This window comes from Sesamum indicum, linkage group LG1, assembly GCF_026168435.1.
Source record: "Sesamum indicum cultivar Baizhima isolate 11 linkage group LG1, ASM2616843v1, whole genome shotgun sequence".
Lineage (NCBI taxonomy): Eukaryota > Viridiplantae > Streptophyta > Magnoliopsida > Lamiales > Pedaliaceae > Sesamum > Sesamum indicum.
In genome coordinates this window covers 20,720,425-20,747,811 of record NC_142657.1, presented here as the reverse complement: position 1 = coordinate 20,747,811, position 27,387 = coordinate 20,720,425, and the positions used below count along the sequence as shown (strand labels likewise).

The 27,387-nt window shown below is 34.7% G+C and overlaps 2 protein-coding genes and 1 pseudogene across 3 annotated transcripts; all 3 read left to right on the top strand.

The window, feature by feature from the left end:
• Positions 1-380: 380 nt before the first annotated feature.
• On the top strand, positions 381-4,921 carry LOC105169324 (cinnamoyl-CoA reductase CAD2). The gene is made up of 6 exons (XM_011089708.3): positions 381-589; positions 1,264-1,433; positions 2,028-2,219; positions 3,413-3,575; positions 3,782-3,968; positions 4,564-4,921. The coding sequence occupies exons 1-6, from the start codon at positions 481-483 to the stop codon at positions 4,706-4,708; spliced, it is 966 nt and encodes a 321-aa protein (XP_011088010.1). The 5' UTR covers positions 381-480; the 3' UTR covers positions 4,709-4,921.
• Positions 4,922-6,145: 1,224 nt separating this feature from the next.
• Positions 6,146-9,087, top strand: LOC105170106 (phenylacetaldehyde reductase-like; annotated as a pseudogene). Its single transcript, XR_016065080.1, has 6 exons — positions 6,146-6,527; positions 7,291-7,461; positions 7,930-8,122; positions 8,242-8,404; positions 8,483-8,654; positions 8,825-9,087. The product of XR_016065080.1 is annotated as a phenylacetaldehyde reductase-like (transcript).
• A 424-nt stretch (positions 9,088-9,511) lies between these two features.
• CYL1 (alpha-N-acetylglucosaminidase family / NAGLU family) lies at positions 9,512-27,387 on the top strand. The gene is made up of 19 exons (XM_011089696.3): positions 9,512-9,897; positions 10,629-10,702; positions 11,640-11,851; positions 13,149-13,270; positions 13,753-13,838; positions 14,981-15,075; positions 15,275-15,356; positions 16,543-16,649; positions 16,967-16,997; positions 18,281-18,398; positions 19,807-19,857; positions 20,852-20,961; positions 21,111-21,213; positions 22,361-22,459; positions 23,013-23,123; positions 24,296-24,543; positions 26,181-26,418; positions 26,820-26,898; positions 26,989-27,387. The coding sequence occupies exons 1-19, from the start codon at positions 9,670-9,672 to the stop codon at positions 27,222-27,224; spliced, it is 2,430 nt and encodes an 809-aa protein (XP_011087998.1). The 5' UTR covers positions 9,512-9,669; the 3' UTR covers positions 27,225-27,387.

The following is a 27,387-nucleotide window of genomic DNA, read 5'->3' as shown; positions in this document are numbered from 1 at the left end:
AAGTGGTGTAGGTATGATGTAGGGATTTTGGAGATAAAAATCACTGTTCATAGTCAAATCATATATTTTTATATATAAATATGTATATATATAAATATTTTATGGTTAATGTTGTATTTTCTGGAGACAAAAATTACTGTTTATTGTCAAATTATGTTTGTTTTATATTATGTATATATAAAAAATTAAAAAATAGAAAAACACGCAAATAAAATATAAAAATACAAAAATAAATATTAAGTATATTTTATCTTGCGTCGAAAAATGAAAAGCCACCAATCCAAACATAGGGGAGTCAATCCCGGAAGTAATAACTTCAGGCACTTTAAAAAAGCAAAAAGAAAAACTAATATTTTTAAAATATTTCTAAAAAATACAGAGAGTATGTGATCTTCCTGTTTTTCTTCAGCTGAATTACTCACACCACACACACAGTTGGAGAAGTGAGTTCTCCCGAAAGAGAGAGAGAGAGAGAGAGAGATGGGGAAGGTGGTGTGCGTGACTGGAGCATCGGGCTACATTGCTTCCTGGTTGGTTAAGCTTTTACTGAACCGTGGTTACACGGTTAAGGCCACTGTCCGCAACCTCAGTGAGCTCTCTCTCTCTCTCTCTCTCTATATATATATATATATGTATATCTGAGGCTCGACATGTTTAAGCTTAATCTGCAATTCGTGAGAACAGTTCGAAGTATCGGCGATGGGTATTCGATAATACGTTGATGTGCACCCAAATTAGGATGTTGTTTGTTGTTATTGTTAACCGGAGAAACAGCCGACAAGATCGGTACAGGATTGTACATAAACAGGAAAATTGCGTTGCTTGAGTTTGTAAACTAATATTGTGCATGAAAGATGATTGTGCTACAATAACTGTATGTCCCACGAGTTTGGAGATTAGAACGAGTGAAACACTTATACACTATAGAGACTTCTACCATACTAGTCGAAATATGAAGTAAGTTGTTTTGCGAGAATGATATAAAACAAGAGTTGTGTCTGTACCTTTGGAAATTTATGTTTGGACGGTTGAATCCAAGTAAATGTTACTATTTGTGTGGTTTGACAGTGAGATTTCAAACAATCATAACTTCAATGACAGTTGTGTAGTGGAGGAGACTTGGATTTATTTTTATGTTAGTGTGTGTGATTTGGATGCATGAGAAAAGAACTATGTATTTGCATAAGTACATTGCTTCACAACTCACAAGGCATAAATTTTAACATGATAAATCTGTTTCTTATCCAAAACACATTAATTCAGGTGATCCACAAAAGGTTGCACACTTGATGGCGCTTGAAGGAGCTGGGGAAAGACTGCACTTGTATGAAGCCAACTTACTCGAGGAGGGATCTTTTGATTCTGTAGTTGATGGCTGTGAAGGTGTCTTTCACACAGCATCACCTGTTACCTTTTCAGTTTCCGATCCACAGGTTTGTTATTTAACTTTAGCAAATATTTAGACTCGGTATGGGTTGTTCGAGGAAGATAGTTGTGGTATAATTGGGCATATTTCCTTATATTTGCCTGAAATTTTCAGATTCTACAGTTCACCGATTAAAAGTTTGGAGTACCATATTGGTTGAGAATTAATCTGACTTTTGCAGGGGCTGTTGCTAGTCTGAGTTCTGTCATGGGCTTTTATCTAGACTAATTACATAAAGACCCCTTTAGGTTTGGGGAATCTACAAAAAGCCTCATCTATTTTGAAAAAATCTACTGCACCCTTCGGAGTCATATCAAGAGGAATCTGTAATGTAAAACATAAGTAGAGGCGGTGCAGTGTAGCTTTTCAAAATTTAGGATTTTTTATACTATACGCCAACTTCAGAAAGTATCGATATAATTTGACGGAACTATCTTGAACCAGACAAACTGTAATAGTCGTATATGATTGTATGTGAGAGATTTTTTTTTTTTTTATTATTATTATTGTTTTACTTTTATATTTGTTTGAGCTACTTTTATTTGCATGGAGATGACTACTCAAAATTTTCATTTATATTCTATATATTTTCATGTGGCAGAAAGACCTGATAGATCCTGCAGTAAAGGGGACGATTAATGTTCTTGAATCATGCAAGAAAGTATCATCCATCAAAAGAATAGTCGTAACATCTTCAATGACTTCCGTTATGTTCAACTATAATCCTGTAACACCTGATGTTATTGTCGATGAAACATGGTTCGCGGATAAGATCTTCTGCCAGGAAAAGAATGTATGTTCGCTTCCAAGTACTCTTCTGTTTTATCTCTTAGAAGTTGGGATTTCATACCATTATCTGGATTTACATTCCGCATGCTCTGAATCTACTCGAAAGAAAAATGTTATGTTTCTCAATGAATTGTAATCCAAAGGAACTTAATCTTTTATGCCTCAATAATAGTATTGCTTATGTGAGAGCACAAGTTATCAACATTTGATTTGGTAGAGTTTATCGATATATTAAAATTATGTAAATCACTAGTAAATAATAAAATATTTTGATCCTTATGGCAGGAGATTATGAATAAATAAGAATAAGTAGGACAAATAAATTCATTAGCACCACACATATTTACTTTAGTTATTCAAGTTAGTATATTTGTCACCAATACTTTTTAGAAATAGATCCATTCTTTGATGTATCAATAAGTACTTGACTTTATTAACAATATTATGTTAGTTGGAAACATAACTCAATCAAAGTTCTTGGTATATATTTTCAGAATTACAGATTGCATTTTCTTGTTCTCTATTCTTAGTGGATATACATGAATATATTATGTAGGGACAAAGATGTTACACACTCACATGCGCGCACGTGCACACATATTTGCTTGACTTATATACCTGTTTTAAAATTTAGTGGTTGTTCTTTTCCATGCATACTCAGTATATTAAGCATCATCACATTTGGAATCTTGACATTTCCTGAGCCCTGGCTGACTCGTAAGAATGTATATTCAGAAATGATCACTTTGATATTATATCTATTCTTAAATCAGGAAAAAGATATGGAAACTGAACGAGTGTATTTCCCGTTGGAAGAAAGAATGGATTTACATCTGGGAGAATTACACTTTTGATGTCTGAATAATACCTAATCAATTTCAATCCTTAAACAGGCACCTTTTGTTTTGGTCATTTCTGTTTGTTCTTTAAATTAGACGGTAAAAGTCACGTGCCACAGTGAGGCTGGGAAGGAGGCAGAGAAAAAAAGTCATTTCCGTTTGATTTACTAGTCAATTATCGGAAATGACCAAAACTGTAAAAAAACTGCCAGATTAGAAATTGCAGGTGTCAAAATGATATTTTAGAGACTGAAATCAAATAAGTGATATTATTTGGGGATCAAAAAATGTGATTCTTCCAATTACATGCTGTATATACTAGATTTTTTACTTTTAACAAAAACTACATTACTTTCAGCAATGGTATGCTCTCTCAAAAACTTTAGCAGAGAAGGCTACGTGGGAGTTTGTGGAAGAAAATAGCCTTGACTTGGTAACATTACACCCTGGCTATGTGATCGGTCCTCTGCTACAGCCAACTCTTAATTTGACCTCCGAGGCTTTTCTGAATCTCATTAATGGTATTTCTCTAGGCAATCTCAATTTTTTAAGTGAATTTTTTGCTTGTTGAAGGGAAAGAATATCTGATATAAGAGATCAAATTATTGGAGTATATAGCAATTGCTTGTAAATGTAGACATGAAGTCGGTAGTGGAAAACATTGCCTTCTGCCTCTTCAATTGTCCCCATATCAGCTATTAAGTAACACTTTTTAGCTTATCTGCAGGAAAAGAATTCTTCGCTGATGGTATCTACAGATTTGTTGATGTTAGAGATGTTGCTCTTGCACATATTCTAGCATTCGAGAATCCTTCAGCAAGCGGCAGATACTGTTTGGTTGGAAGAGTGACTTATTCGTCCGAAGTACGGGCCATATTGAGCGACAGTTTCCCTTCCCTCAATCTCCATGCAAAGTAAGTTTTTTTGTCTGTATAAATAAGCCTTAGCTCTTTGGAGTTGCAGTGTTCATTTAGTTCTTTATCTGGGAAACCACAAGCTCAAATGTTCCAGCACCTATAGGAAGTTAGTACACAATACAAATAACTGACTCTCGATCATTGTTATTTGTTAATTACTATGGTTAAAAAAACTTGGTGAAATACAAATTAACCATGATTTTGCAAAAACTATTAGTTGTTATGCCAAAACATTAGTCATAGCTAAAAAGTAAGGTAAATGTTTTTGCCATAGCTAAAACCACAACAAATATTGATCATGGCAACTAACAGATTGAGTTTTTTACATTGTTTGATTGTGGTATATAATATTTGATATACCATGACATTTTTTTTGGTAGTGACATAATATAAAGCCACCAGCACCTCAGAAATTTACCACATCTTATTCTCTTTCTCTCTTCAAGACGAGATTTTGTAGCGAAAGAGGGCATTCTGAAATCACGGTTTCTTCACCTAAAAAAGTTCGCATATTAAAAAGGACAGTATGTTAAGGTAATGAAACAGGAGTACTAACTATCGTTCTATCTTTCCAACCTCCCCTGTATTGCAGAAGTACAGAGAATTTGCCTGCCAGGCCTGCATACCAAGTCTCGAAAGAGAGGGCAAAAAGTTTAGGCATCAAATTCACTCCTCTTGAGGTAAGCCTCAAGGACACTGTAGAATGTTTGAAGGAGAAGAAATTACTCAGTTTCTAAAATCAAGACACTATAGATGTAATGAGAATTCATGTAAGAAATGCATCCATCAAACATTCTAGTATTTAACTTGTATTGTACTGAAATTATGTGTATATGATGAGAGCCTGAATATAGGCACAACATTGAATAAGTTTGCTTACTAATATGAGCAAGATGTATGACTATCTAAATTTCAAAGCCTATTCATCTTCCTGAAAAAATCTTTTTGTATCCCTTCTCTTTCTTTGTTGATAATTGGGATAATTACAGTCCCCTCTTGTGAGGTTTATCGTAATTATACGTAGATGCCTCGTTGTTTAAAAAATTACATCTAATGCTTTTAGAATTTATTTCCGTCTAACAAAAAAGTCCAATCGTTAGTCAAAATTCACCGAATTTGATTATATTAACAAAAAAATCAGATAAAAATTCATATTGCTTTCAATTGATTTATTACTAATTTTATTACATGTCAAATAATTTTTTTTATAATCAAATTACAGTGTCAAAATGTAATTAATACCCAGAGACAGTGTGGGTTCAATTCTTGCATCATTAGAACACATTGACTATGTTTTGTCAAGTACCGACACTAATAAGATGCAAGCATGTGTTCTAGCTACTTGAATAATAATAAAAGCCTACCCAAAAAGTCCAAAAGTTGTGTACAAGAATTTGAACAACTCCTACTAAATGGTTCCATATGATTCCATAACATCTAGTCATTCTTGTACTTGTTCTGTAACATAATATTTGATTCGGATCACTTATCAAGAGTTTCAAAGTCAATTTCAAATCAAAGTAGACTGTTAATGTTATTGGTACAGCAGATATCATTTGACGCTCAAGAAACTAAAGGTCTAAAAAGAGGATAAATCATTTAGAAAATTTATAATTGAAGATCATTCTAGGGTTGAGAGGCGTCCACGTCCTAGAGTATTTCATTTGGGTTGTCTAAGGGTTGGGTTTGAATTAGGTTAGGCCTATAGATAAAGAGGTGAAACTTATTTTTGAAGTGTTTTTAGTTTAAGATCAGAGCAACTAGAAGCATACATCAAGCCTTCAAGGTATTTTGTTTTTGAAATAAATATTTTTAAGTAAAAACAGTATATTCAAATACTCAAAAAGTACTTTTTAAAAATAAATAATAATAGAAAAGTACTTTATCGAAAATTTCTACCCGAATCCGGTATGATCGAATTTAATCAATTATAGATATATGTTTGTCATGTAACTAATCATTTTTTTTAAATTATATGACAAATATATTATATTTATTATATAATTAATTAAGATTCAATTAAATTCAATTTGAGTAAAAATTTATATTATTTTAAGTTAGCTCTACACTCTTAAAAAATCCCTCCAACAATTTAAACATGTTTTTTGTAAGCAAAATAAAGAAATAGGTATGGATGGGTTCCAACTAACCCACAAAAAAATCTTTGGGACAAGACGACAATCGCAATAATAATTAGAGCAACAAACAAACAAGCAAAGATCATACGACACCCAGGGGAGTTGAGGGCGGGGTGACGTGAGTACGGTACTGTCGGCCCCACATTGTCGTTGTTCTTCTTCACCGCCGGCCACAATCCACAAATTTATCTAAAGATTCTATGCATCATCTGCTTTATTGTTATAATTCTATCGCTTTATAAAAACAATCTGTTTGCTGCTGCCATTTCACTCACAAACAGAGAGAGAGAGAGAGAGAAGATGAGCGTAGAGGGAAAAGTTGTGTGCGTGACGGGAGCGTCGGGCTACACCGCATCATGGCTGGTGAAGCTGTTGCTGGAGCGTGGTTATACTGTTAAAGGAACTCTTCGCAATCTCAGTCAGTTCTATTTCTCTGTTACATACACACACAAATTTATGTCTGCGATGGTTTGTGTCTATTTTCTTAATCATTTTGGAGTTTTGACGAGTTTGGTGATAAACTGTTGTTGCTTCTCCACGTTTATGGCCTCAGTTACTACCGAAAGCCAAAATATCATCCACATGCACTGAGAAAAATTACAGTTCAATTGGATTACGTGCAATGCACATGTAACTTTGGCAGAAAATAATTTAAAATATATAAGACTAAAATTATAGTTTTCCCTACAATGCTGATTATCTATGAGGACGGCTTTATTTATCATTTTTGTCAATATAATAATATTTTGGAAGGACTAATTTTTTTGTTACTAATGATATAATTAGCAATGATTTTAAAATTATTGCTTAATATCTTGTCACTATTATCATATTTCATTGTAGTGAGCTAGACACCATAATAACCAAACCAAACTCTCCACGCTGCGAGGAGACACGACGGTCTTATAGTTTTTGCACGAGTCCAAATCACTTTTAACTCGACCAAATTTGTGAAATCGGTCTCTACGACTCTTCTTCAGGATGTTAATTGTTTTCTTCAGCGTGCACACCCTATGTTGCTTCTCTCAATCCCAGAACTCCATGTATACGGCCTCATTCAAGTTGTTGTACAAGAACATATTATTCACATGTATTTGATACATAGGCCGATCCTGATTAATAGCACTAGTAACAGCATTGCCTAGTCTTTGTACATATATGAAGCATTTCGTGTGTTACAGATGATCCAAAGCAAATACTTCACCTAAAGAAGCTTAAAGGAGCGGACGAGAGGTTACACTTGGTCCAAGCCGACTTACTTGAAGATGGATCGTTTGATTCCATGGTTGATGGTTGTGAAGGTGTCTTTCATACAGCTTTCACCTGTTCTCTTCTCAACAACTGACCCACAGGTTCCCAGTTTTACTTAGTTTTTCTTTTATATCTTCTATCCACTATCCTTTGTTACAATACTTTGTTTCGTCTTGTTGTAATATTTTTAGTTATACATATTGTGTCTGAATATTAAGGTGAAGATTATTTATACCTCTCGTCTATTTAATTAGTCAACACGGTTCATCTTCGTATCCCTTTTATAGTACATTTATATGTAAAAACTGGATTTCATGTACATCTAAAAGCAACTTTATATATTTAGTACATGTCTCTTGTTGAAGTATAACTGGGAAACTGAATGTGCTTAGATACATTAGTTGCAGGGAAAGAAGCAAAACGAATGTAAAATTACGTACATCTGGATACAGAAATCAGAATCTTCGAACTGGTTTTTAGATATGTTTTCATGATCTTTTCTTGTCCAAACTTGTTTCTATTCAGAGATCCACATCAACTCTTATCATTTATATCTGTGCACAATTCAGGCAGAACTGATAGAACCGGCACTGCAAGGAACACTTAATGTCCTTAGATCGTGCAGCAAAGTAACATCCATTAGGCGAGTAGTGGTGACAGCCTCTATAGCATCAGTGACGTTCAACAAGAAAAACAAAAGGACCTGATGTTGTAATTGACGAGACTTGGTTTTCAGATCCAGTATTCTGTGAAGAATCCCAGGTTTCAGCACCCCTCTGAAATACTATATATGCATATAACCACATAACAGAGAATTAGTGTGTTTGTGTTCTGTTTCCAAGTTCATGGACTTGATATTAGTAAACTGAAAATGCTTCTAGCAATGGTATGCCCTCTCAAAAACCCTGGCAGAGAGAGCTGCTTGGAAATTTGCTGAAGAGAACGGCATCGACTTGGTTGTAATGAATCCTGGCTTTATGAGTGGACCTATGCTTCAACCAACCCTCAATGCGACTTCCGCGATTTTCTTGGACCTGACCAAAGGTAACGCATGAAACTTACAATTTTCCTCAACAACGATACTCTTCTAAAAGTTAAATCGACTTAATTTTCGTTTCACAGGAAAGGAAGTGTTTCCACTGTATCATTTCGTGGACGTTAGAGATGTATCTCATGCTCATATTATGGCTTTTGAGAATCCATCAGCTAGCGGCTGATACTGTCTAGTCGAAAGAGTACTAAAACATTCTGGAATTATGCATAAGCTTTATCCTTCCCTCAACATTCCTGTAATGTAAGTTTTCTGGGCTCAAACTCTTTATTACTTTTCGATCCTACGGAACAGAACATTATTATTAACCTAGGATGGTTCACATTGTTGATGTGGTAGAATCATAAGTTCAAGTTATGCATGTATTTCAATCTCCAAATATGATCATTACATTCTTGCTTATAAAATTGCAGAAGTGGTACAGAGAATTCAACCCATGAGGTCTCAAAGAAGAAAGCAGAAAGCTTGGGCATCAATAGCTTCAAGGACACTGTTGAAAACTCAAGGAGAACAACTTTCTCACTTTATAAAAATCAGAGTGGCCAATGTAATATATGTAGCCAGTAGGTTTGACTATGTATTGGCTCGTAGAGCTTCAAATTGACAATATCATAATTGTAGTTGGCCTCATGATTTCTCTAAGTATATATGCAGAAGTATTGAATATTATTAGTCACTTGTATGACTGATAAAATATAGAAGCCAATTAAAATTTGATTTAATTGATCTTTAAATTTTTCCAATCCAATAAATATAAACGTAAATTAAATACCTATATTCATAAGATTAGATTTAACAACCTTTTCATTGTTCTATTATCTTTTACTTTTGTAATAATTATACTTCCTAATGTTTGGTCTAGTTACACATAAATTCTTTGTAATAATTTGAAAAAAGTTACATCTAATATTTTGCTTTCGTAATTACTTCAGGGTATTAAATATAATGTTTCATATCATATAACTATACAAAATTTTAGGGAGTAGAATGTAAATATCCTTTTTTTGTTCCATACCTTTTTTTTCTGTTTTTATTATTTATTTATTTAATAATATATTTTAATAAATATTCATTTTACACACATAGTGGAGTGCGCAAAAGAAGACGACAACAGGGGCATCCCAGCTGTTTTTGACTTCATAGGAAAGACCCTTCTAAGCTGAAATTCCTATCATCAATTCTCGCCATTTTTGAGCCTACTGTCACTGTAGAATTCGAAACGACCAAGAAACAATTTCCATTTACACGCTTTCTGAACATGAAATCCAACGAGAATTCAAACATCTTCTTCATCACAGTTTTACTCCTCTTACTATCACTATGTTCCTCGTTTTCCGTTCAAGAATCGGAGGTGATAGCGTCTTTGCTCAACAGTTTGGACGCCAAGAAGCCATCTCCATCGGAACAAGAATCTGCTGCCAGAGGTGTTCTCCGGAGACTGCTGCCCACCCATTTGTCCAGCTTTGGATTCAAGATTATCACAAAGGTATTTATAATCTCACGTCTATGTTTTGGAATCGAATTTTCAATTCTGGGTTTCTCTTATTAGTAATGCTGTCCCCTATTTGAAGTGTAGATGTTTTGTTTTCTAACTTTACATTTTCGCTTTCTTGCGTTATAAGGAGCATTGGTCTCTTATGAAGTTTTTATTGGTATTGAGAACTTATTAACACCCATATACTGTCGGATGATGTTTCAGTTCTAGGCTTCTCTTGTTCTAAACCTAATTACAGGTTCGGAATGACCGTTGGTAAATTCTAACTGATTATGACCTTTTTCCCTTTCGTAACTATAAAATAAGCTTATGTCAGCTGGTACTTACTTTCCTTTCATCTCTCTTGTTATTTATTTTACTGAATCCTCTATTATTTTGGATGGAATAGAAGTTAGAACATGTCTTGAGGAACAATTTCCTAAACTATTATGGTGTCATTTCTAACTCGTGAAGTAACAATGCTGTAGAAACAACTCGTTGTGAGAATAGTTTGATTTCTTGTGAAGTGAACACTTGAAGTACTGGTTAAAAATCATTGGGAGGACTTCTTTCAGATGTATATATAACATGTGAAATGATAGCTGTGTTTTTTCTGGTCAAAGTGTAGACAACATTCTGCGAGTTGATGTATCCCATACTTTAGTGGGTAATTGTCTCTTTGCTAAGTAGTTTCATATTTTTACCATATTTTTGAATAATCTGTAATTGATCTCAACTATTAGGATGCCTGTGGTGGAAATAGCTGCTTTCAGATTAGCAATTACAAGAGTTCAAGTAAAGATTCAGCTGAAATAATGTGGGTACAAACTGATATATTTCAATCGTTTTTCTCAAGGTTTATCCCATTGAAGTATTTTTCCATATTTCTTTTTTGTGTAGATCCATTTTGCTCAAAACTTCCTTTATAGAAACTAAGGATCAGTTATTTTTTTTTAATCTCTCTGAATATGATTATCTTTTTTAACACATTTCTGTGATAACTGTAAGTATAAAACCACGACAAGGTGACTGATAAAAGTGCTACCTTGTGAGCAAAATTAAATTTTGGGTCTATTGTTGTCTTATAACAATATATTGATACTCACCCTTAATTGGGTGTCTCTACCTTATGAAGCTTCTAAAATACCCTCAATGTGACTTTGGTTCTAATTTTCCTTTATTGTTTGTAATGAAGATGAGCCATTTCCGGTGGTGAAATTTCTTCAGGCAATATTTATTTCATGTCATTAAACTCATTCCTACTGATTTATGCTTATATTCATATGGAAGTTATTACATGTAAAGCTCCAGCTATTTAATGAAGGGTGAAAATTAGTATATTCATCTCTTCAACATGCCACCTCAGAGATAGACTACACGCTCTGTTCTGATGTTGAGGAAGCAGACATTTCAAACTATATGATGTGGATATTTAATCTCGGCAAAGTTGCTTGCTCTAGTAACCTATTGGAGCATTCAGCACAAAACTAATTGGTAAATAATGGAGCCTGCCTTGGCTACAGGACCATTCAGATGACAGGAAAGCTAGTTCGACATGTCTATCTCGGTCTAGCTTTCCTTCATATTAAATACACACCATCAAGTCTAAGGGTTTAATTACCAAGAGGAAGAGGTGATAAATTGATGTTTATAATGACTCTTAACAATGATATTATGTTTTTCTACCCCTCGCAGAAAAAGTTGAATGATGATGCTCTCATGATTCTGTACTTTTTATCTATCTCCTAACTTAGGATAAAAGGAACTACAGCAGTCGATATCACATCAGGACTTCACTGGTATTTAAAGTACTGGTGTGGAGCTCATGTTTCTTGGGACAAGACTGGTGGTACTCAACTTGGTTCAATTCCCAAGCCAGGATCACTTCCCCCTGTGAAATATGAAGGTGTCACGGTTCAACGTCCAATGCCATGGAACTATTACCAGAATGTTGTTACATCTAGCTGTAAGAAATTCTGTTGACCCTTTTATTTTTTCTTCTTGTTTGCTTCTCTGACTCAATGACCCCTAAAATATCTTGTCAAGGTGTCTGAAAATGTAGATGCATTACTGTTCTCAACCTCTCTGAAAATGTAAATGCATTTAGAGCTGAACTGTGTTGAGATTCGTTGCATTTAAGTTCCTTTAGTAACGGACATAAAAATATATAATTATATTTAATTTTTACTGATTTTATTTTCTTCCAAGGCGCTGGCTATCTGTCATAATGAAACTCTATTATCGGTGCTGTTGGTAGTTTTGGTGTAAGCTGGTGTTATTTTCTTCTGCTCTGCATTTTTATCATTGTGCTGTTTTGATTGATCACTGCAGCTTTTGGCATTTTCTATAAGGTTCATAGTGGAGAAAAAGTTTACATCAAGCTGAAACCAGATCAATGTTTAGCCCGCAGGCACTTTTTGTCAAGTCTTCCTGCCCATGTTGTAGCAGTTCTAAGGGTCTGAATATGATATATATGGTAAAAATTGGTGTACAAGATATTATGTTGAATAGATAGTCTTCCCCCCTATCTGGTCATTGGTAAAAAGAAGAGAATACTGTTGGAAGAGAAGAAAGAAAATGACTAGTGCTGAAGTTTAATAAAAATGTCATTTTGGGTGGTCTTTTCTGGATCATCTTAGAAGAAGTAGCTCTTGGTACATAAAATGTACTCTTGTACTTCTTTGCTTGACATTTTCTTTGGGAGATCACGGAGCATGTCTTGTTGCCATATGAACTTGTGAAGTTCAAGCAAGAATACTTTTTGTGTGCCAAATTATTTCTGCAGAAAAGTTAACTAGAAGTGCAATTATTTTCTGTGTCAGTAGTTGATGATTGTTAGCACTTCTCTCACATTTGATCATTTTTTACAGTTTTACCAAAAAATGAGATCTACTCTTGTGAGAAGGTAAATGTGTAAATGGAATAATTTACATGCTAACGACCTACAGTTGCATGTTCAAAAATGTAATTTTGCCTTTTAAGTTTTCATCAATTAATAATTTATTTGATGATTAAATAATTTCTGGTACTCTGTAAGGTACTGATTTTTGTTACAGTTTTTGGGTGTTGAACTTCTTATACCCTAATTGATATACATAAATACATACATGCATACATATATATACATACACATATATGATTGTTCGTATGTGTTTCTGCACTGGAAGCTTTTTGATCTGCTAAGATGTAAGAGGGGCATTCTTTTTATTATCTACATGCTGCTTCTGTCAATAGCTTACTGGAATTCAAATGGCTATTTGCAGATTCCTATGTTTGGTGGGATTGGGAAAGATGGGAAAAAGAGATTGATTGGATGGCACTTCAAGGAGTTAACCTGCCTCTGGCATTTACTGGACAGGAGGCCATTTGGCAAAAAGTTTTTGCAGTATGTTTTTCATATCGTTTTCCACTCCTTATGTTATCAGTCTAAGTAACTGTCTGAGTCCAATACTCCTAGCATTTCCTGAATTAATTTTAAACCAGTGAATTTTAAACTTCTTGAGAAATTCTGCTTATGCGATACTTTTTTCTGGGACCTCTTCACTTATGTACCGTGTGTTGAAGTTGTAGCTATTTGGACCCCTTCATTGTTTTCTTTGGATACACCTTCATTGCATTCTGCTTCTGCATGTTGTACACTTGGGATACTCTATTGCTTTTATTAATTTATTGCCATATCTTTGCAAATCTAACTTACAGTCTCACTTAGTTGAACACAACATACTCAAAAGTATTGAATAATTTTCCAACTTCATTTGCTTATTGATACTTCTGATGAACGTTGGTCATTCGAATTATTTTTGTTGATGTCTTAATAAAAGCTTATGTCCCGACTCCCTACTTCTGATTCTCATTTTCTGGTAGCAGGAATTTAATATCAGTAAGCAGGATTTGACTAATTTTTTTGGTGGACCTGCCTTTCTTGCTTGGGCACGTATGGGCAACTTACACGGGTGTGAACTTTTCTTCCCTCTTTCATTGATATTAAGTTTAGGTCAGTTAATTGATGTTTGGAGGTCCTATGGATAAGCTATAAGATGATTCTCATAGAAAACGACGGGGGAAACTTTTCTTTTCTTAGTTTTTGTACATTACACTATTGGTGAAATCCCCCTTCATGAACTGAAATAATAAGGTAGGTAGCACTAAAACTCGATTACTATTTTGCTGGAGCATTTATCAAATTCTTTAAATATGTATTGCCCATAAGCTAATATGTTTATACATCAATAACTAGCCTGGTACAAGTTTAGTGCAAAGTACGCTTCTGCTTTATAATGATGGCCATCTTAACAAGGAAAAGTGAATGTAAAACAGAAAGTGATATCATTGTCTATTAGCACCGAGAAAAGTAAGAAAAAGGACTGTCAAAGGCCATAGAAACAACATCACAGTAAAGTATTGCCTTCATAATGAAGGTGAGACTTTGAAATCTATGTTCTCTTAACAGTTTATTCTATGACATGCAGATCCCTATGGTATATATGATGATATGATCTGTCTACACCTCTAGTCTTTAGATATGGCTGCGAGTATTGAATCTAGATAGAGAATCATATAACTATTAATTTCTGCCAGGATTTCGTTATGCATCACTCCTTTGTTGGCTTGCTCATAACTTTTAAAATATTACCTACTGATCGTTAAATGTTAAGAATATCTTTACTTTTTGGTATAATTACAACTTACATGATAGTTGTGGTACTTTTTCTTTAACATGATTAATATGATTTAGCCCTTAGGGCTTTTTATAGATGTAGGTCAAGTGACTGAATCACGTAACCTTTGTATTCGTCATTTTCTCCCTTCACCTTATTTATTAAAACTTAACATTACATCCTCTTCATCTTTTCATTTCGGCTATACATTCTTTCTTTTCTTCAATCAGTATTTATGAAGGAGCTTTTTGTGATGTGACATTTTGCATCGACTGTGCCTTTCTCTATGCTTGTTGTGAGGGAATGATAGAAAAAGGAATCTTCCACTCACTTAATTCTAGTTCTAGTAAAATGCTTAGGCAATTTGCTTTTTGCCTGCTATCGTCTTTCTTTTTAACTAATCCAGAGCTTAAGCTCCAAATCATTTTACACTGCAGGTGGGGTGGGCCATTGATGCAGAATTGGTTAAATAAACAGTTGATCTTGCAAAAGCAAATATTATCTCGAATGATGGAGCTCGGGATGACCCCAGGTATGATTCGGTTTCAAAAGCATATGCAGCCCCCTGTTCTTGCTTTCTTTTCATTTTATCTGTATGCTATTTCATGTCGAGTCTAATGATTAGTTAAACAACTATCAGAACACCTGAAAGCTAGCAATTTATATTTTTCTCCATCTTTCCCATCACTCCAACGTACGCTGATCAACCCAAATACTATGTCTTCTGATAGTTCTTCCGTCGTTTTCTGGGAACGTTCCAGCTGCACTAAAGACAATTTTCCCCAAGGCAAACATAAGCAGACTTGGGGACTGGTATTCCTTTTTTTTGTTCTTTTTTAAGATTCACTATTAAACTGTTTCTTCCATTTTCTGTCTTCACCATCTTTTATGTTTATGTTATCATCTTTTTCTAGTATGCTTTAAAGAATCAGGGGAAAATGGAATTTCCTGTTTCTATACTCTTCAAATATACCTGATTTTATTTTCCTTTTGCTTCATTACATTTGAAATGAATATTGAATTGTAAGGGTGGAACCATAAAAACCAAATACAGATATTAACATTCACATGCAAATTAAAAGTACCATTACAAATGAATAAAGGTTTCCGCATCTTTAAGAAAATCTCTGTCAAGTGATAATTTTCTACTAATTTAGCTCAAGGGGTAGAATGATCAGTAGAAAGTATAAGTTGCATCTCCTTGGCAATGAGTTGTACCTTTAACTTCGTCCATTTTTTATGTTTTTATAAAATGATAAGTCTTTCCTGAAAAATATAAATAAAATCTTTTGGAGTTCTACCAATGCCTCTGTATATGAAAAATATGTCAATAAAAAGAATCATTTAAAGAATAATTAAAAATGACATTATTTCAATTCCTTTAATTCCTAAAGCAACCTGAGAAGTTTGCCAATGCAAGAGCCAGAGATGACAAATGAAGATGGATCTAATACTGCAAAGTAAGCAAGGAATAAACCCATATCTTATCGCAAAAAGAGTACATCACCTCATGAGCATATAAAGAGAATGATGGAAAAGGCTATTAACTCTGTTCATGAGAAGGCTACATCAAAACAAAGTCAGGACAAAAAGATCTCCAAAACCTTCTCCAACTAATTAATGTAACTGCATCTTAGCTTATAGTATAGGAATTATGATAGAAATAGACTGTCTGCTTAATCCTCCATCCATACAGCTTACTGCATTGCAGATTGAGTTCTATGGTAAATATCCTTCTCATTTTGAGATCAATTATGCTGCGAAACATTCTTTAACTTCTTCCCATTTTGCTTTATTGTCCTTACATTGGATAAGGCATGTTACTTCATCTTTTGGAACCAATAGTATGTGATCTTTGTTATTCCTTTTAAGATTGAACTGCAGTTGATATTTGCTTGTTTTTCTGGGAATCACTGAGTACACAATTTAAAAGTCTATTAGTATGTTACTTTTGCTCATTTTATATTTAGTATAACATAGTTGTTTTCTCCTTATATAGGAACACTGTTGATGGTGATCCACGATGGTGCTGCACTTATCTTCTAGATCCTTCTGATCCTTTGTTCATCGAAATTGGTGAAGCATTCATGAAACATCAGATTAAAGGTGAATTATTTATGTAGTATTTGTTTACCATGTTTTGGCTTGAGTGGCTCAAATTTTGTATCAATAAGGTGGTATTATAGACTTTCTTGAAACTTTAGGAGCACTCTGGACCAGGGGGGTTAATGGAATTCTCCCACTATAACTATTGTTCATTGCTTGATCCAAAGTTTTGTGATCTTTTCGCTTGTTGATCATTTAGGTTCCAGGTTTTTACTCTGACAGTAATAGTTTGATTTTCTTCATATGTATTTCTTTTTATGCCATATTTCCTATTATGATCCATTAATATCTTTTTCTTGGTTATACATTTGTTGCAGAATATGGAGATGTCACAGACATCTATAGCTGGTATATTCTTTCCATTCCACTTGGTTATTTTGCTTTATTTTGCGCATGTATTTAATGGGAGAGGAGAGGTTCCTTATACTTCTACATTCTGTTTGAGCTGGGATTTTAGTTTTATCAATCAGTGTTCTAATTGTAATCCGAAAGAGGCCTATATCTGAATTGATTGGCGTCTTATGTATTATCCTGCTTGTCCTTAAATTTAAGTATTTTCCTACTTATTATCTTTTGTGTACAAGACTAGTCTGCGAATCCAAGGTTACTAAGTGTTGCCTACACTTAATAACATAAACAAAATATGTGGATTGTTGCCCTACTTAGTCATTGTATGTTAGCTTCCTATTGTGGGACTTTGCATGAGATAGCTAGAGGGAACAATGGAATACAAGCTGGAGGGAATATAAACAACTTCACTCCCTGCATAATTGTTTTAACAGCCAATCTCAGATTAGTGAAGGGAAAATGGTGTGCTAGTTACTGTATTAGTTGATTGGCTTTAGGAATGTACTCGGTACACCAAACTGAATTGGAATTTTTTGTTTAACTGGAAAATTATTACCAAATACCAGGCTAGTTAAATCGTTTTGTTTGTTAATTTTATGGAATAACTTTTATAATTTCTTACAGTATCCCTACATTGAAATTTAGGAAATCTAACAAAGAAGGTTAATTATTTCCTCTTTTAGATGCCGAACCAACCTTGCTGACCTGCTTCCAAGAAAGTGACAATAGTATCTAGCATCCATAAATCTCATAAGCAAGCCAAATCATTAATTTGGAAATTGATGACTTACATTTCCATATAGTCCACTATTAGGGTTTTGAGTTATTTGATAATATGAATTGCTAGCAAAGTTATTATATGCAGCTTTCAGTTGAGACTTTTTCTGGAGGTTACTTGAATGCTATGTTATGATGAGAGGGGGAAGGAAATGTAGGTGAGAGAGGAATGAGAAGTTAACTAATGACTTTCGGGGGTTTTGAAGAGTATAATTCAGAGGAGGATTAGACTCCACAAATTAAAATGCAAATGGGTATTCGATTTGGTGTGAAAAACTAATGCCTGAATTTGAAACCACAATGACCAAATATACAAGTTTTTCAAACACTAAAAGTAAATGCCAAATAAAATTGTGGTTGGGTTTATCAAATTTATTCTTTTAGTCTATAAAACCAATTTAAAGATTTCTTGTTCACTGAACTGCTATTTTATTCATATATTAAAGCAAACTTGATCCTCATTTTGTGCATTCATCATTCTGACCGAGGGATTATTATGGTTGCAGTGATACATTCAATGAGAACTCTCCACCTACCAGTGACCCCACATATATTTCATCTCTTGGTTCTGCAGTTTATAAGGCAATGTCTACAGTCGACAAAGATGCAGTGTGGCTAATGCAAGTATGTTGCTGACTTTGCTTTGACTCAATCTCTCTCGCATGTCTAAGCTACCTGGTCTTTATAGATAATCCTTTTATATATACTCTGCACTTCTCATGTTAATTTCTTAATGACAAAATTTTTATTCTTGGTAACCAGTGCTTCAAAATTCACTAGATAGCATGGTTGTTTCACATTTTTATTAATTGGTTATGTCGAAATTCAAAATCAAATCTGAATGGATTTGATTTACACCATTCTTGGGCTAGCAAAGTACTTGAATTTATTAAGTTGATATGAATGATTTCTTCCATATTGTACTTCTCGCATGTCTGTTGTACCCATATATATAAAGGTGATGTCGAAACTGTAAAAGAAATGATTTAGCCATTTGAGAGTTTATCTCAGGTTAAACGGCGAAACCATATTTACTTGTATTTGGTACTGTTGCTAGTTTTGGTGGTCTGAAATGGAGGGTTGTTATGCGTTTATGGCCTGGGGTTTGTTTCTATTGCCACATTGGTAATATCTTGAAAAGAACATTAATCTGCAATGACATATTGTGAAAGTTACCTTACTGATTATTCTTCTTTATTTGGGAAGTAGCAGATGAAGTATTATTGATGAACCAGAATAATAAAACTACTTCCATGACTTTAGAGCCAGTTTTACTGATTTGATCCATCCCCTTATGACAGTTGCAACAATATTCTTTCTATGACAACCTTGTGAAGAAAAGGGAACGTAGATAATTTGAATTGGATGCTACAAACCAATTCCCCAATTCACGTGCCAGTGCTTTTTATATTGAAGTATTACGTTGTTGCAGCTTTTTCTGTTATGAAACTAGTTGATCCGTCCATTTGTTGATTTCCATATATATTTGGGGAATATATACTCTTGTTAGTATAGTGTATACTGATCCTCATGAAACTCATTTTCAAGGAGCCTGCTTTCCGTGTTAATTCTTTCCCATGAGCTGGCAATAGTAAAGAGGTCCAATGATGAAGATGTTGGAACCTCTGTTTAGACTTTAGTGTTAATAGTACTTTCTCATTCATTTTTATATTTCATCACATATGATTTGTTTTTGTAAAAGGCGTTTGATAAGAAATATCAATAGCTTTGTTATGGCACTATGTTTATTGCCAGCTTTTGTTTATGGTTGTATGTTGAGGCAAAAGTTCTAACTTCACTGATCATACAATTCATATATTGCATTTCAATGCTATTGGATATTGAAATTTAGATGCCTGTCCCCAAATGGGCTGTCCTAGGGCTTGACCTGGTGCATGACAGTAGACCTGCTTTTACGTCTCTGTATCATTCTTAGGATTAGCTTATTTTGCTGATATGTGTTCATGCCCAAAATATATCTGATATAAACCTAGGCTATGCTGCTCAGTTTTAACTTTCAATCTATTTACAGGGTTGGCTATTCTATTCAGACTCAGTTTTTTGGAAACCGCCGCAGATGAAGGTATGAGCTCCTAGGGAAAAGAAAATACGTTCACCTTCACTTTTCTGTGTTTCTAGATTTGGGACTATCTAAACTTATAGTTTTATTTGGTGAATAAAATAATGCCTTGGTGTGCTTGATTCTTGTTCAATGGTGTTAACACTCTTTTTTCTTGTTTGTGATCTTGTAATTAATTGCCTGGGCAGGAAAGACGAATCGTGCTCTTTACCTTTTCTAACTGAGTTGATTTCTCTTATAAGGACTATAAAGACACATGTATCTTGTATTAATATTGATGGAAAAAAATTACCAAAAGTGATCTTAATTTATCCCTAGAAAGTACATTGTCCGCAATGTAGGTTCAATATTTATGATCTCACCATAGAGATGCCCATATAATATACTATGTAAAATGGAATGAAACAAGTAAACTCTGTAGGACTATGAACTGCATACAAGTGCCAACTGTCTTTGGCGTTTCTAACATGTTGTCACTATAGTCACTTGTACATGCACAAAAACCTAATTAACGAACATCTGTTACATTCAAGTGGCCTTATATTTTCACCTGTCCTGCTGATCGATAAAATGGATGAATTCATTAGCAGAATAGCTGGAAGGATAATATAGGATTTCGAGAAGCAGTAATCATAAAGTTTTCTCTGAAGCTATGAGAACTTGGTGATAATACACATAGAGCCAGGCCCCGTAGAAGATATTACAGAGGCATACTTGAACCTGAAGAACGCTACTTGAGATGTATGTGCTTGTTATATATTTGTTTCTCCAGCTCTGTCCTCTTCATTATTTGTGTAGTTCTCTCTTTAGCTTGGAAGGTGGAGATTTATGTTGATCTTTTCTCAACATACTCATTCTGGTTTTGCCATTCTTCTTAAGTTTTACAGCTACTATCTTATGATTCTAAGATGATATATTTGTTGTGTTGTATGTTTCTTTCATGCATGTTAATGATTTCTGTGAAGCTAAATTGTTGTAACCTAGTTTTGTGTGGCAGGCACTTCTACATTCTGTTCCATTTGGGAAGATGATAGTGCTTGATCTATTTGCTGATGTCAAACCAATTTGGAAATCTTCCTCTCAGTTTTACGACACGCCTTATATATGGCATGTAACTGATACAGTTTGCTTTATCTATCTTTTACTGGAAATGGTTACTTTGTGACATTTTTTCTGTTATTTTATCTTCCATCGAATTCTGGTTGCTTAAATTCAATTCATGTTTTTGCTTACCGTTCAGTGACATTATGTAACAGGTGTATGCTGCATAACTTTGGTGGTAATATTGAAATGTATGGCATATTAGATGCAGTGGCTTCAGGGCCTATTGATGCCCGTGTGAGCAAAAATTCAACAATGGTAAGCTCAAGTTGTTCCATTAAAATACTCTGTGTTCTGCATGCTTATATAAAACACTCTGGAGAGCCCTGAAGCATGAAATTGTTTGATGTCAAAGCGTGTGAAGTAATTTTGGATTTTCATTTCACTGTAGAGTCAAGATATCATTGTAGTGACTACAAAACATAAGAGCAAACCATATCACCATATGTTCTGGTTACCTTGGGCTGCTCATGCTTGTGCAAATCTTTTCACTGCTAGATTTCCAAATGTTTTTCTATTTCTTTTTTATCCTTCTTGTATCTCAAAATATCAGATCATGTTTGGAATTGGGAATTTTTTGACAATTTCTGTGTACAGCATGAGTATTATAATTATTATCCATAAAATGTGAAGCCCAATACTTTGAGTGAGTATCTTTACATTGAAGAAATTATTCAGGCTCTCTGCCGAACTCCAAACTAATCTTCCCAAACTTGTCCTAACATCTCAGAAGTTTGTTGAATGAGCCTTAGTAAGAGTACTGGAGTATATAACATTCTGAAAATTTCCTTGATTCCAAGTGTCTCGACAAATCCAGACATATTTTATCCTTTTACAAGTTATATACTATATTATACGCTACCTAAGGGGAACTTCTACTACCGTCAACTAGGATTGCGTGCGTCGTGATAGAGCTTGTTACACTCTTTATTGCACTCTACCAGGATCCTTAGTCAGCTAGTGGTATAACTTGGTTTCAATTATTGCTTTCATTTATTTGTAGATAAAAAGAGAAAGGACCTGCTACATAGCAATGGGCAAGCGAGCAAGATTTCATTAAAATATCTTAGTAGCTAATCGGTGCAGAAGAACTTGCATTATGCATATTGCATAACCCTTGTAATTTTGAGAATCAGTATTTGGCCATTTCTTATATTAAATCATCACTGTGCTTATCCTGATAGAACTATTTCTCATATAGCAAGCCTAACACACTAAACAGAATAATTCGTGGAAGTTATGAGCTTTACCCAGATACTAAAGGCCTTTGTCTGTTATCCTTCTGGTGATGATATACTCAGAGTAACATGGACATCTAAGATTTTGAGAAAATGTTGTCTTTTTGTGGAACTTGTTTCGGCTTCAATTTCTGTTATGGTATTCTAATTATCTTCTTTCAGGACAGATTGGTGTTGGCATGTGTATGGAAGGAATAGAACAAAATCCCGTTGTGTATGAGCTGATGGCTGAAATGGCATTTCGAAGTGATCCATTGCAACTTGAGGTAATAGTTGTGTTCTCATTTTACCAATCAGAATGGGCCAGTTCTGATAGTTTAGTACCAAGTAGCCCCAGTAGAAACTGGCTACGATTTATCCTGCTTGGAAGATAAATCTTATGCTTCATTCCATGTTTCAAGGTGTTTCCATGACTTTGCTGCATAATTCATCCTGCAAGCATTACAGTATTCTTGTACATACAGTTTTTGTACAATCTTTTGACCTTTTGTGAAATGTTGCAAAGCAGTATGTACATCCGTTGCATGCAATAGGCTTATAGTCATGCTTACAAACTGAGAAGCCTCTGAAATGAATCCAACGTGTTTTAAATTATCGAGGTCTTGCACTAAAGGCTTAAGCTGACTTATGACATATTGACTGTGTGTTTTGGGCACTCAATCAGTTCTCTCAATGGTTTGAACTATTCTCTCTTTTCTAGATTAACTAGGATGGTATCTGCATATGACTTTGGCATCATCATTTTAATCTAGAGAATTTTGCAGCCCTTCTTAGCTGCCGACACTTCTTACTTCATAAGGTTCTCAACATGACTTGCAGGAATGGTTGACAACCTATTCTCGCAGACGATATGGTAAATCTGTTCAACAAGTTGAGGCTGCATGGAAAATTCTTCATCGCACAATATATAACTGCACTGATGGAATTGCGGTACTTTTCTATTAATTAGTCAATTTTGATATGTTTGACAGTCTCCTTATTGGGTAATAAAGATATTCGTTACTCTGAATATCCTTGTTCCGTACTGAGGCTTATGCAGTTATGTTTCTCTGTAGTAATACGCTCTCATCACCACCACCATTAATGAATCCTGCATTTTATATTGCTGAAACTATCAGAAGTTATTATTTCTTTTCTGTGTTCTTTTATATTGTTAACTTTTTTTAGTGTCTCCATATAAAAAAAAAATAAAAATTAGGAGTATGTGGCAAATTACTCCAAATGCTGTACTACTTTGACTCCTTATGTTTTGTTTTAAAAGGACTGGTTGCATGTATTCTCTTCTTTTGTTATTTTCTCCAAGGTAATGTCTCTGGTATCACATAAAGCAATATAATTAGATAATATATGTGTTAAATGTTTTACTTAGCAGAAAAAGTTGAGAAATGTTCATTGTTTCAGATTAGTGAGACATTACCTATGGTTACTCATAAGCTTTTGGCAACTTCACTGTGTTAGAGCAGGCTCTTCCAATTATATCTAGTCTGTTTGATATATCAGGTCCATCTAAACTACAACTTATAGGATCCTATTTTGGTTTCAGCATTCAGAAAATAATGCTAATAAAGGATAAAAATTGTCGAGGATATGAAGCCAGGCACTGTATTAGCAACCAAAACTTGGCCCATATAGGTTAGATGGCAATATGTGGCATTTTTGGGAACAATTCTGTCTCCAGTTGTGGCTTGTTATCTGTATCCCGCAAATGTATGGATCAGGGTTCCCCAGAAAGGGGAATAGGATATCAGATGTGGCCAAACCACGGTGTTTTCTCTATTTGATTTTCCTTGTGGTCCGCCATATCATTTCTTGTGTCTTGGCTGACTGATACCAAATTTTAGGTTTGCCTCCCACTTGGATGATATGAATGAAGTTTTCTGTCTGAATTGGAATACTGAATGAGGCATTGTTATGAGATCAGCATCCACTGTAGGATTAAGCAGATTGCATCTCACTAATTCTCATTTTTTTTGGCACAACATCAAGTGTGCTTTACCAACTAATACCAGATAATGTATCATTCGCTATGCATTATCGAGCAGTTGATTATTTCTCCATGAAGTTCACTGAAATTAATTTGTTTGAAAATTAACTTCATGCAGGACCACAACACAGACTACATAGTTAAATTTCCTGACTGGGATCCATCTGTAAACAACCAGCATGGTAGATCTGAAATCAATCAGAGACATAAACTTGCGGGTATACAACAGCAGAGAAGGTTCTTTCTTCGTGAGACGAGCTCTACCTTGCCTCGTCCTCATCTATGGTATAACAATCAGGATGCTGTTAGTGCCTTGAAGCTATTCCTTGATGCAGGAGATGAACTTGCTGGAATTCCCACATACAGGTAGAATTTATTGCCTTCCTTATTCACGAATTACTGTCCTGAATCACTGATGTGAACAAAATGCTTAAACCCTTCCAATATATACAGAAAGCTATAGGGTAGAAGTATATCTTTCAGTTAAATGATCCACGTGGCTACTATGGAAATAACGTCACGTGGAGTACTGGGAAGATGTTAAAATTCATGGTTTTCACTCCAAATTCTTGTATATGAACATCAGGACTGATATCACTAGTACTTGCTGATGCATTAATGAAAATTCTCCTATGTAACTTCTTGAATCGTGGTGTCTGGAAGACATATAAAACGACAGCTTTCAGGACATACTTAGGCGACTATTATTCTAGTCTGAAGACCTGTGGGTTGTTATCGATCTCCTTGTGCAGTGAAACATGCCAACTGAATATATCATACTTGCTTGTGCTAGTTCTTTGTTAACATGTTATTATCATTTGATGAAAAGAAAAGGATATCTTTATTGGAAAAATGGTGCTAAATTTGGTCAAAGAAATAACTAGAAGGTGCAAGTTATCTGCTTCATTGCTATCGAAATTTTACTTTTCTCTTGATCTGTGCCATTCCTAAAAAGAGTTATACTTAATATCATCAAAGAAATAACTAAATGGTGCAAGTAAATACAGCTTCAACAATAGGGAAATATAACTTTTCGCTGGAAGCCTGCCATATCCCTCTTTATAGTAGTATGTGCATAATACTAACTGTCTGTAGTCCAAATTCCTATAGACCCAACTCCGAACTTTGTTAAAGTTACTTCCAAAATGGAAGGTAAAAATTATATCTTCTAATGGCGAAGGACACGGGAAACTTTTTGACTAAGCTATGAGTCACGGACTTACTTTTTTCATGTACTGTCTCACAATTAACTTCGTCGAGGCCACTCCTTTTGTTTTAGCCAAGTCAGGCCCCTTTTGGTTACGTTCGTGCGTGAAGGAACGTAAAACTCACACATGTCAGACTTGTAATTTGTAACGTAAGATGACTTGTGTTGCACTTTGAACGCATAAATGCTTGGTTACAAACTTTGATGGTAGAAGTCATTTTTTATCCTTCAATGGAGAATGACTGTTTGGAACTCTCTCCAAGAGGAATCCAAGGAGACTCCTAGATATTGCAATTATGATACTACAACTTTATGTCATATCCAGTGCATTACTCTTGGATATTCTAGAAAAGAAGAATCTTCCCCTTACTTCCATGCACTAGCCAATGCAAAAGATTGTTGGTGTGCTGGCTAACATTACTTTGCATAGTCATGCCATTACGTTCTCTGGCACCGGATCAAGTTTCTCTTTTGTTGCCTCGTTAAACACAAATGTACATACTGAATTTGTTTTCTGATTGGAAATTTGAAATGGTCAGAGACTGTGTTCTTATGTTCTGAGACAAGTTTGGGAGTGACATCTAAGGATTAGCTTATGAAGCACTTCCCAATAATAATTCCTGTTTGTTGTAACCTGACAAGAAATGCAGCTGCTGCAATTTTGGGCACTAGCTGAAACTTAGAAAGGCTATTTTGCTTCAGTTCAGGTCTTGTTTGGACTTTGGAGTACTTGACTCAGTTTGTAGTATTTTCGAGATATAGACATCCTAAAAGTTGCATTTCTTATCACCTGCAGGTATGATTTGGTTGACTTAACAAGACAGTCGCTCTCAAAGCTTGCCAATGAGGTATATTTGAATGCAATACATGCTTTCCGGGATAAGGACCCAAAAGCTTTAAGTTTTCATAGTCTGAAATTTCTACAACTCACCAAAGACATCGATACACTTCTTGCTGCGGATGACAATTTTCTACTTGGCACTTGGCTTGAAAGTGCAAAAAAACTGTCGGTGAATGCAGAAGAGACGAACCAGGTTGGAATATCTTTTATTCATCCCCCTCTTTGGTGATTCAATCACTTGATACAAGTTTATTCTAATTTGGCATGTCGTTGCTTCTTGGACTACATATTTTCAACATGCTGCTCCCTATATTCAGTGTCTCATTTTACTTTAAACTGAAAAAAATCACTTTAAGTTGTTGAGATTTGATGATACAAACTATAGATTACGTGTACTGTTGTTCTTGATGAGTTTACTACTATAGTAATAGAAGAAATTGACATATCTTTCTTTGTTCTCTTCTCTTTGTGGCTGTCATTGTTCTATTCGTTGTGTGTAGAACTCTTTCACACAACTTAGTCAATTGAGCATTCATTTGAACATGACAGAGAATTTCTCTTCTTTATCTTAATCAAGTTTTCTTAACTATTTAGTATGAGTGGAACGCAAGGACGCAAGTAACTATGTGGTACGACAACACTAAATATGTGCAAAGCAAGCTTCACGACTATGGTACGTCATTTCTTTCCATTTTTTTCTTTGTTGTTTCAACTTTTCTTTGTTGAACTTCAGTCATCACTAATTTGGTGTGGTTTGCATCAGCAAATAAGTTCTGGGCCGGACTATTAGAAGCATACTACCTTCCACGGGCGGCCATGTATTTTAAGCGTTTGCTAAAAAGCTTAGAAGAAAAAGAAGAATTTAAGTTGGAGGATTGGAGAGAAGAGTGGATTGCATACTCAAACAAGTGGCAAGCAGGAACGGAGCTTTACCCTGTAACGGCCCAGGGCAATGCCTTTGCTATCGCAAAGGAGCTATACCAGAAATATTTAACATAGAACGATGGGTATTGCGATGCCGTCGATGAAGCATGTGCCAACATATTGCAAATAATAGCATCTTGAAATTAAACTTCCCTAAAACCTTCATTTTCTTGTAATGTTACTAGATAAATTGTGTGCAACATTTTTTTTATATATATTTATTTTCCACTTTCACTTA

Excerpts from the sequence above, each read along its gene's own strand:
- LOC105169324 (XM_011089708.3), top strand. The coding sequence starts at position 481 with ATGGGGAAGGTGGTGTGCGTGACTGGAGCATCGGGCTACATTGCTTCC. Across the intron at positions 3,576-3,781 it reads TTTTCTGAATCTCATTAATG|GAAAAGAATTCTTCGCTGAT; the intron begins GTATTTCTCTAG and ends GCTTATCTGCAG. Across the intron at positions 3,969-4,563 it reads TCCCTCAATCTCCATGCAAA|AAGTACAGAGAATTTGCCTG; the intron begins GTAAGTTTTTTT and ends CCTGTATTGCAG.
- CYL1 (XM_011089696.3), top strand. The coding sequence starts at position 9,670 with ATGAAATCCAACGAGAATTCAAACATCTTCTTCATCACAGTTTTACTC. Across the intron at positions 10,703-11,639 it reads AAAGATTCAGCTGAAATAAT|GATAAAAGGAACTACAGCAG; the intron begins GTGGGTACAAAC and ends CTCCTAACTTAG. Across the intron at positions 21,214-22,360 it reads TGAGCAAAAATTCAACAATG|ATTGGTGTTGGCATGTGTAT; the intron begins GTAAGCTCAAGT and ends CTTTCAGGACAG.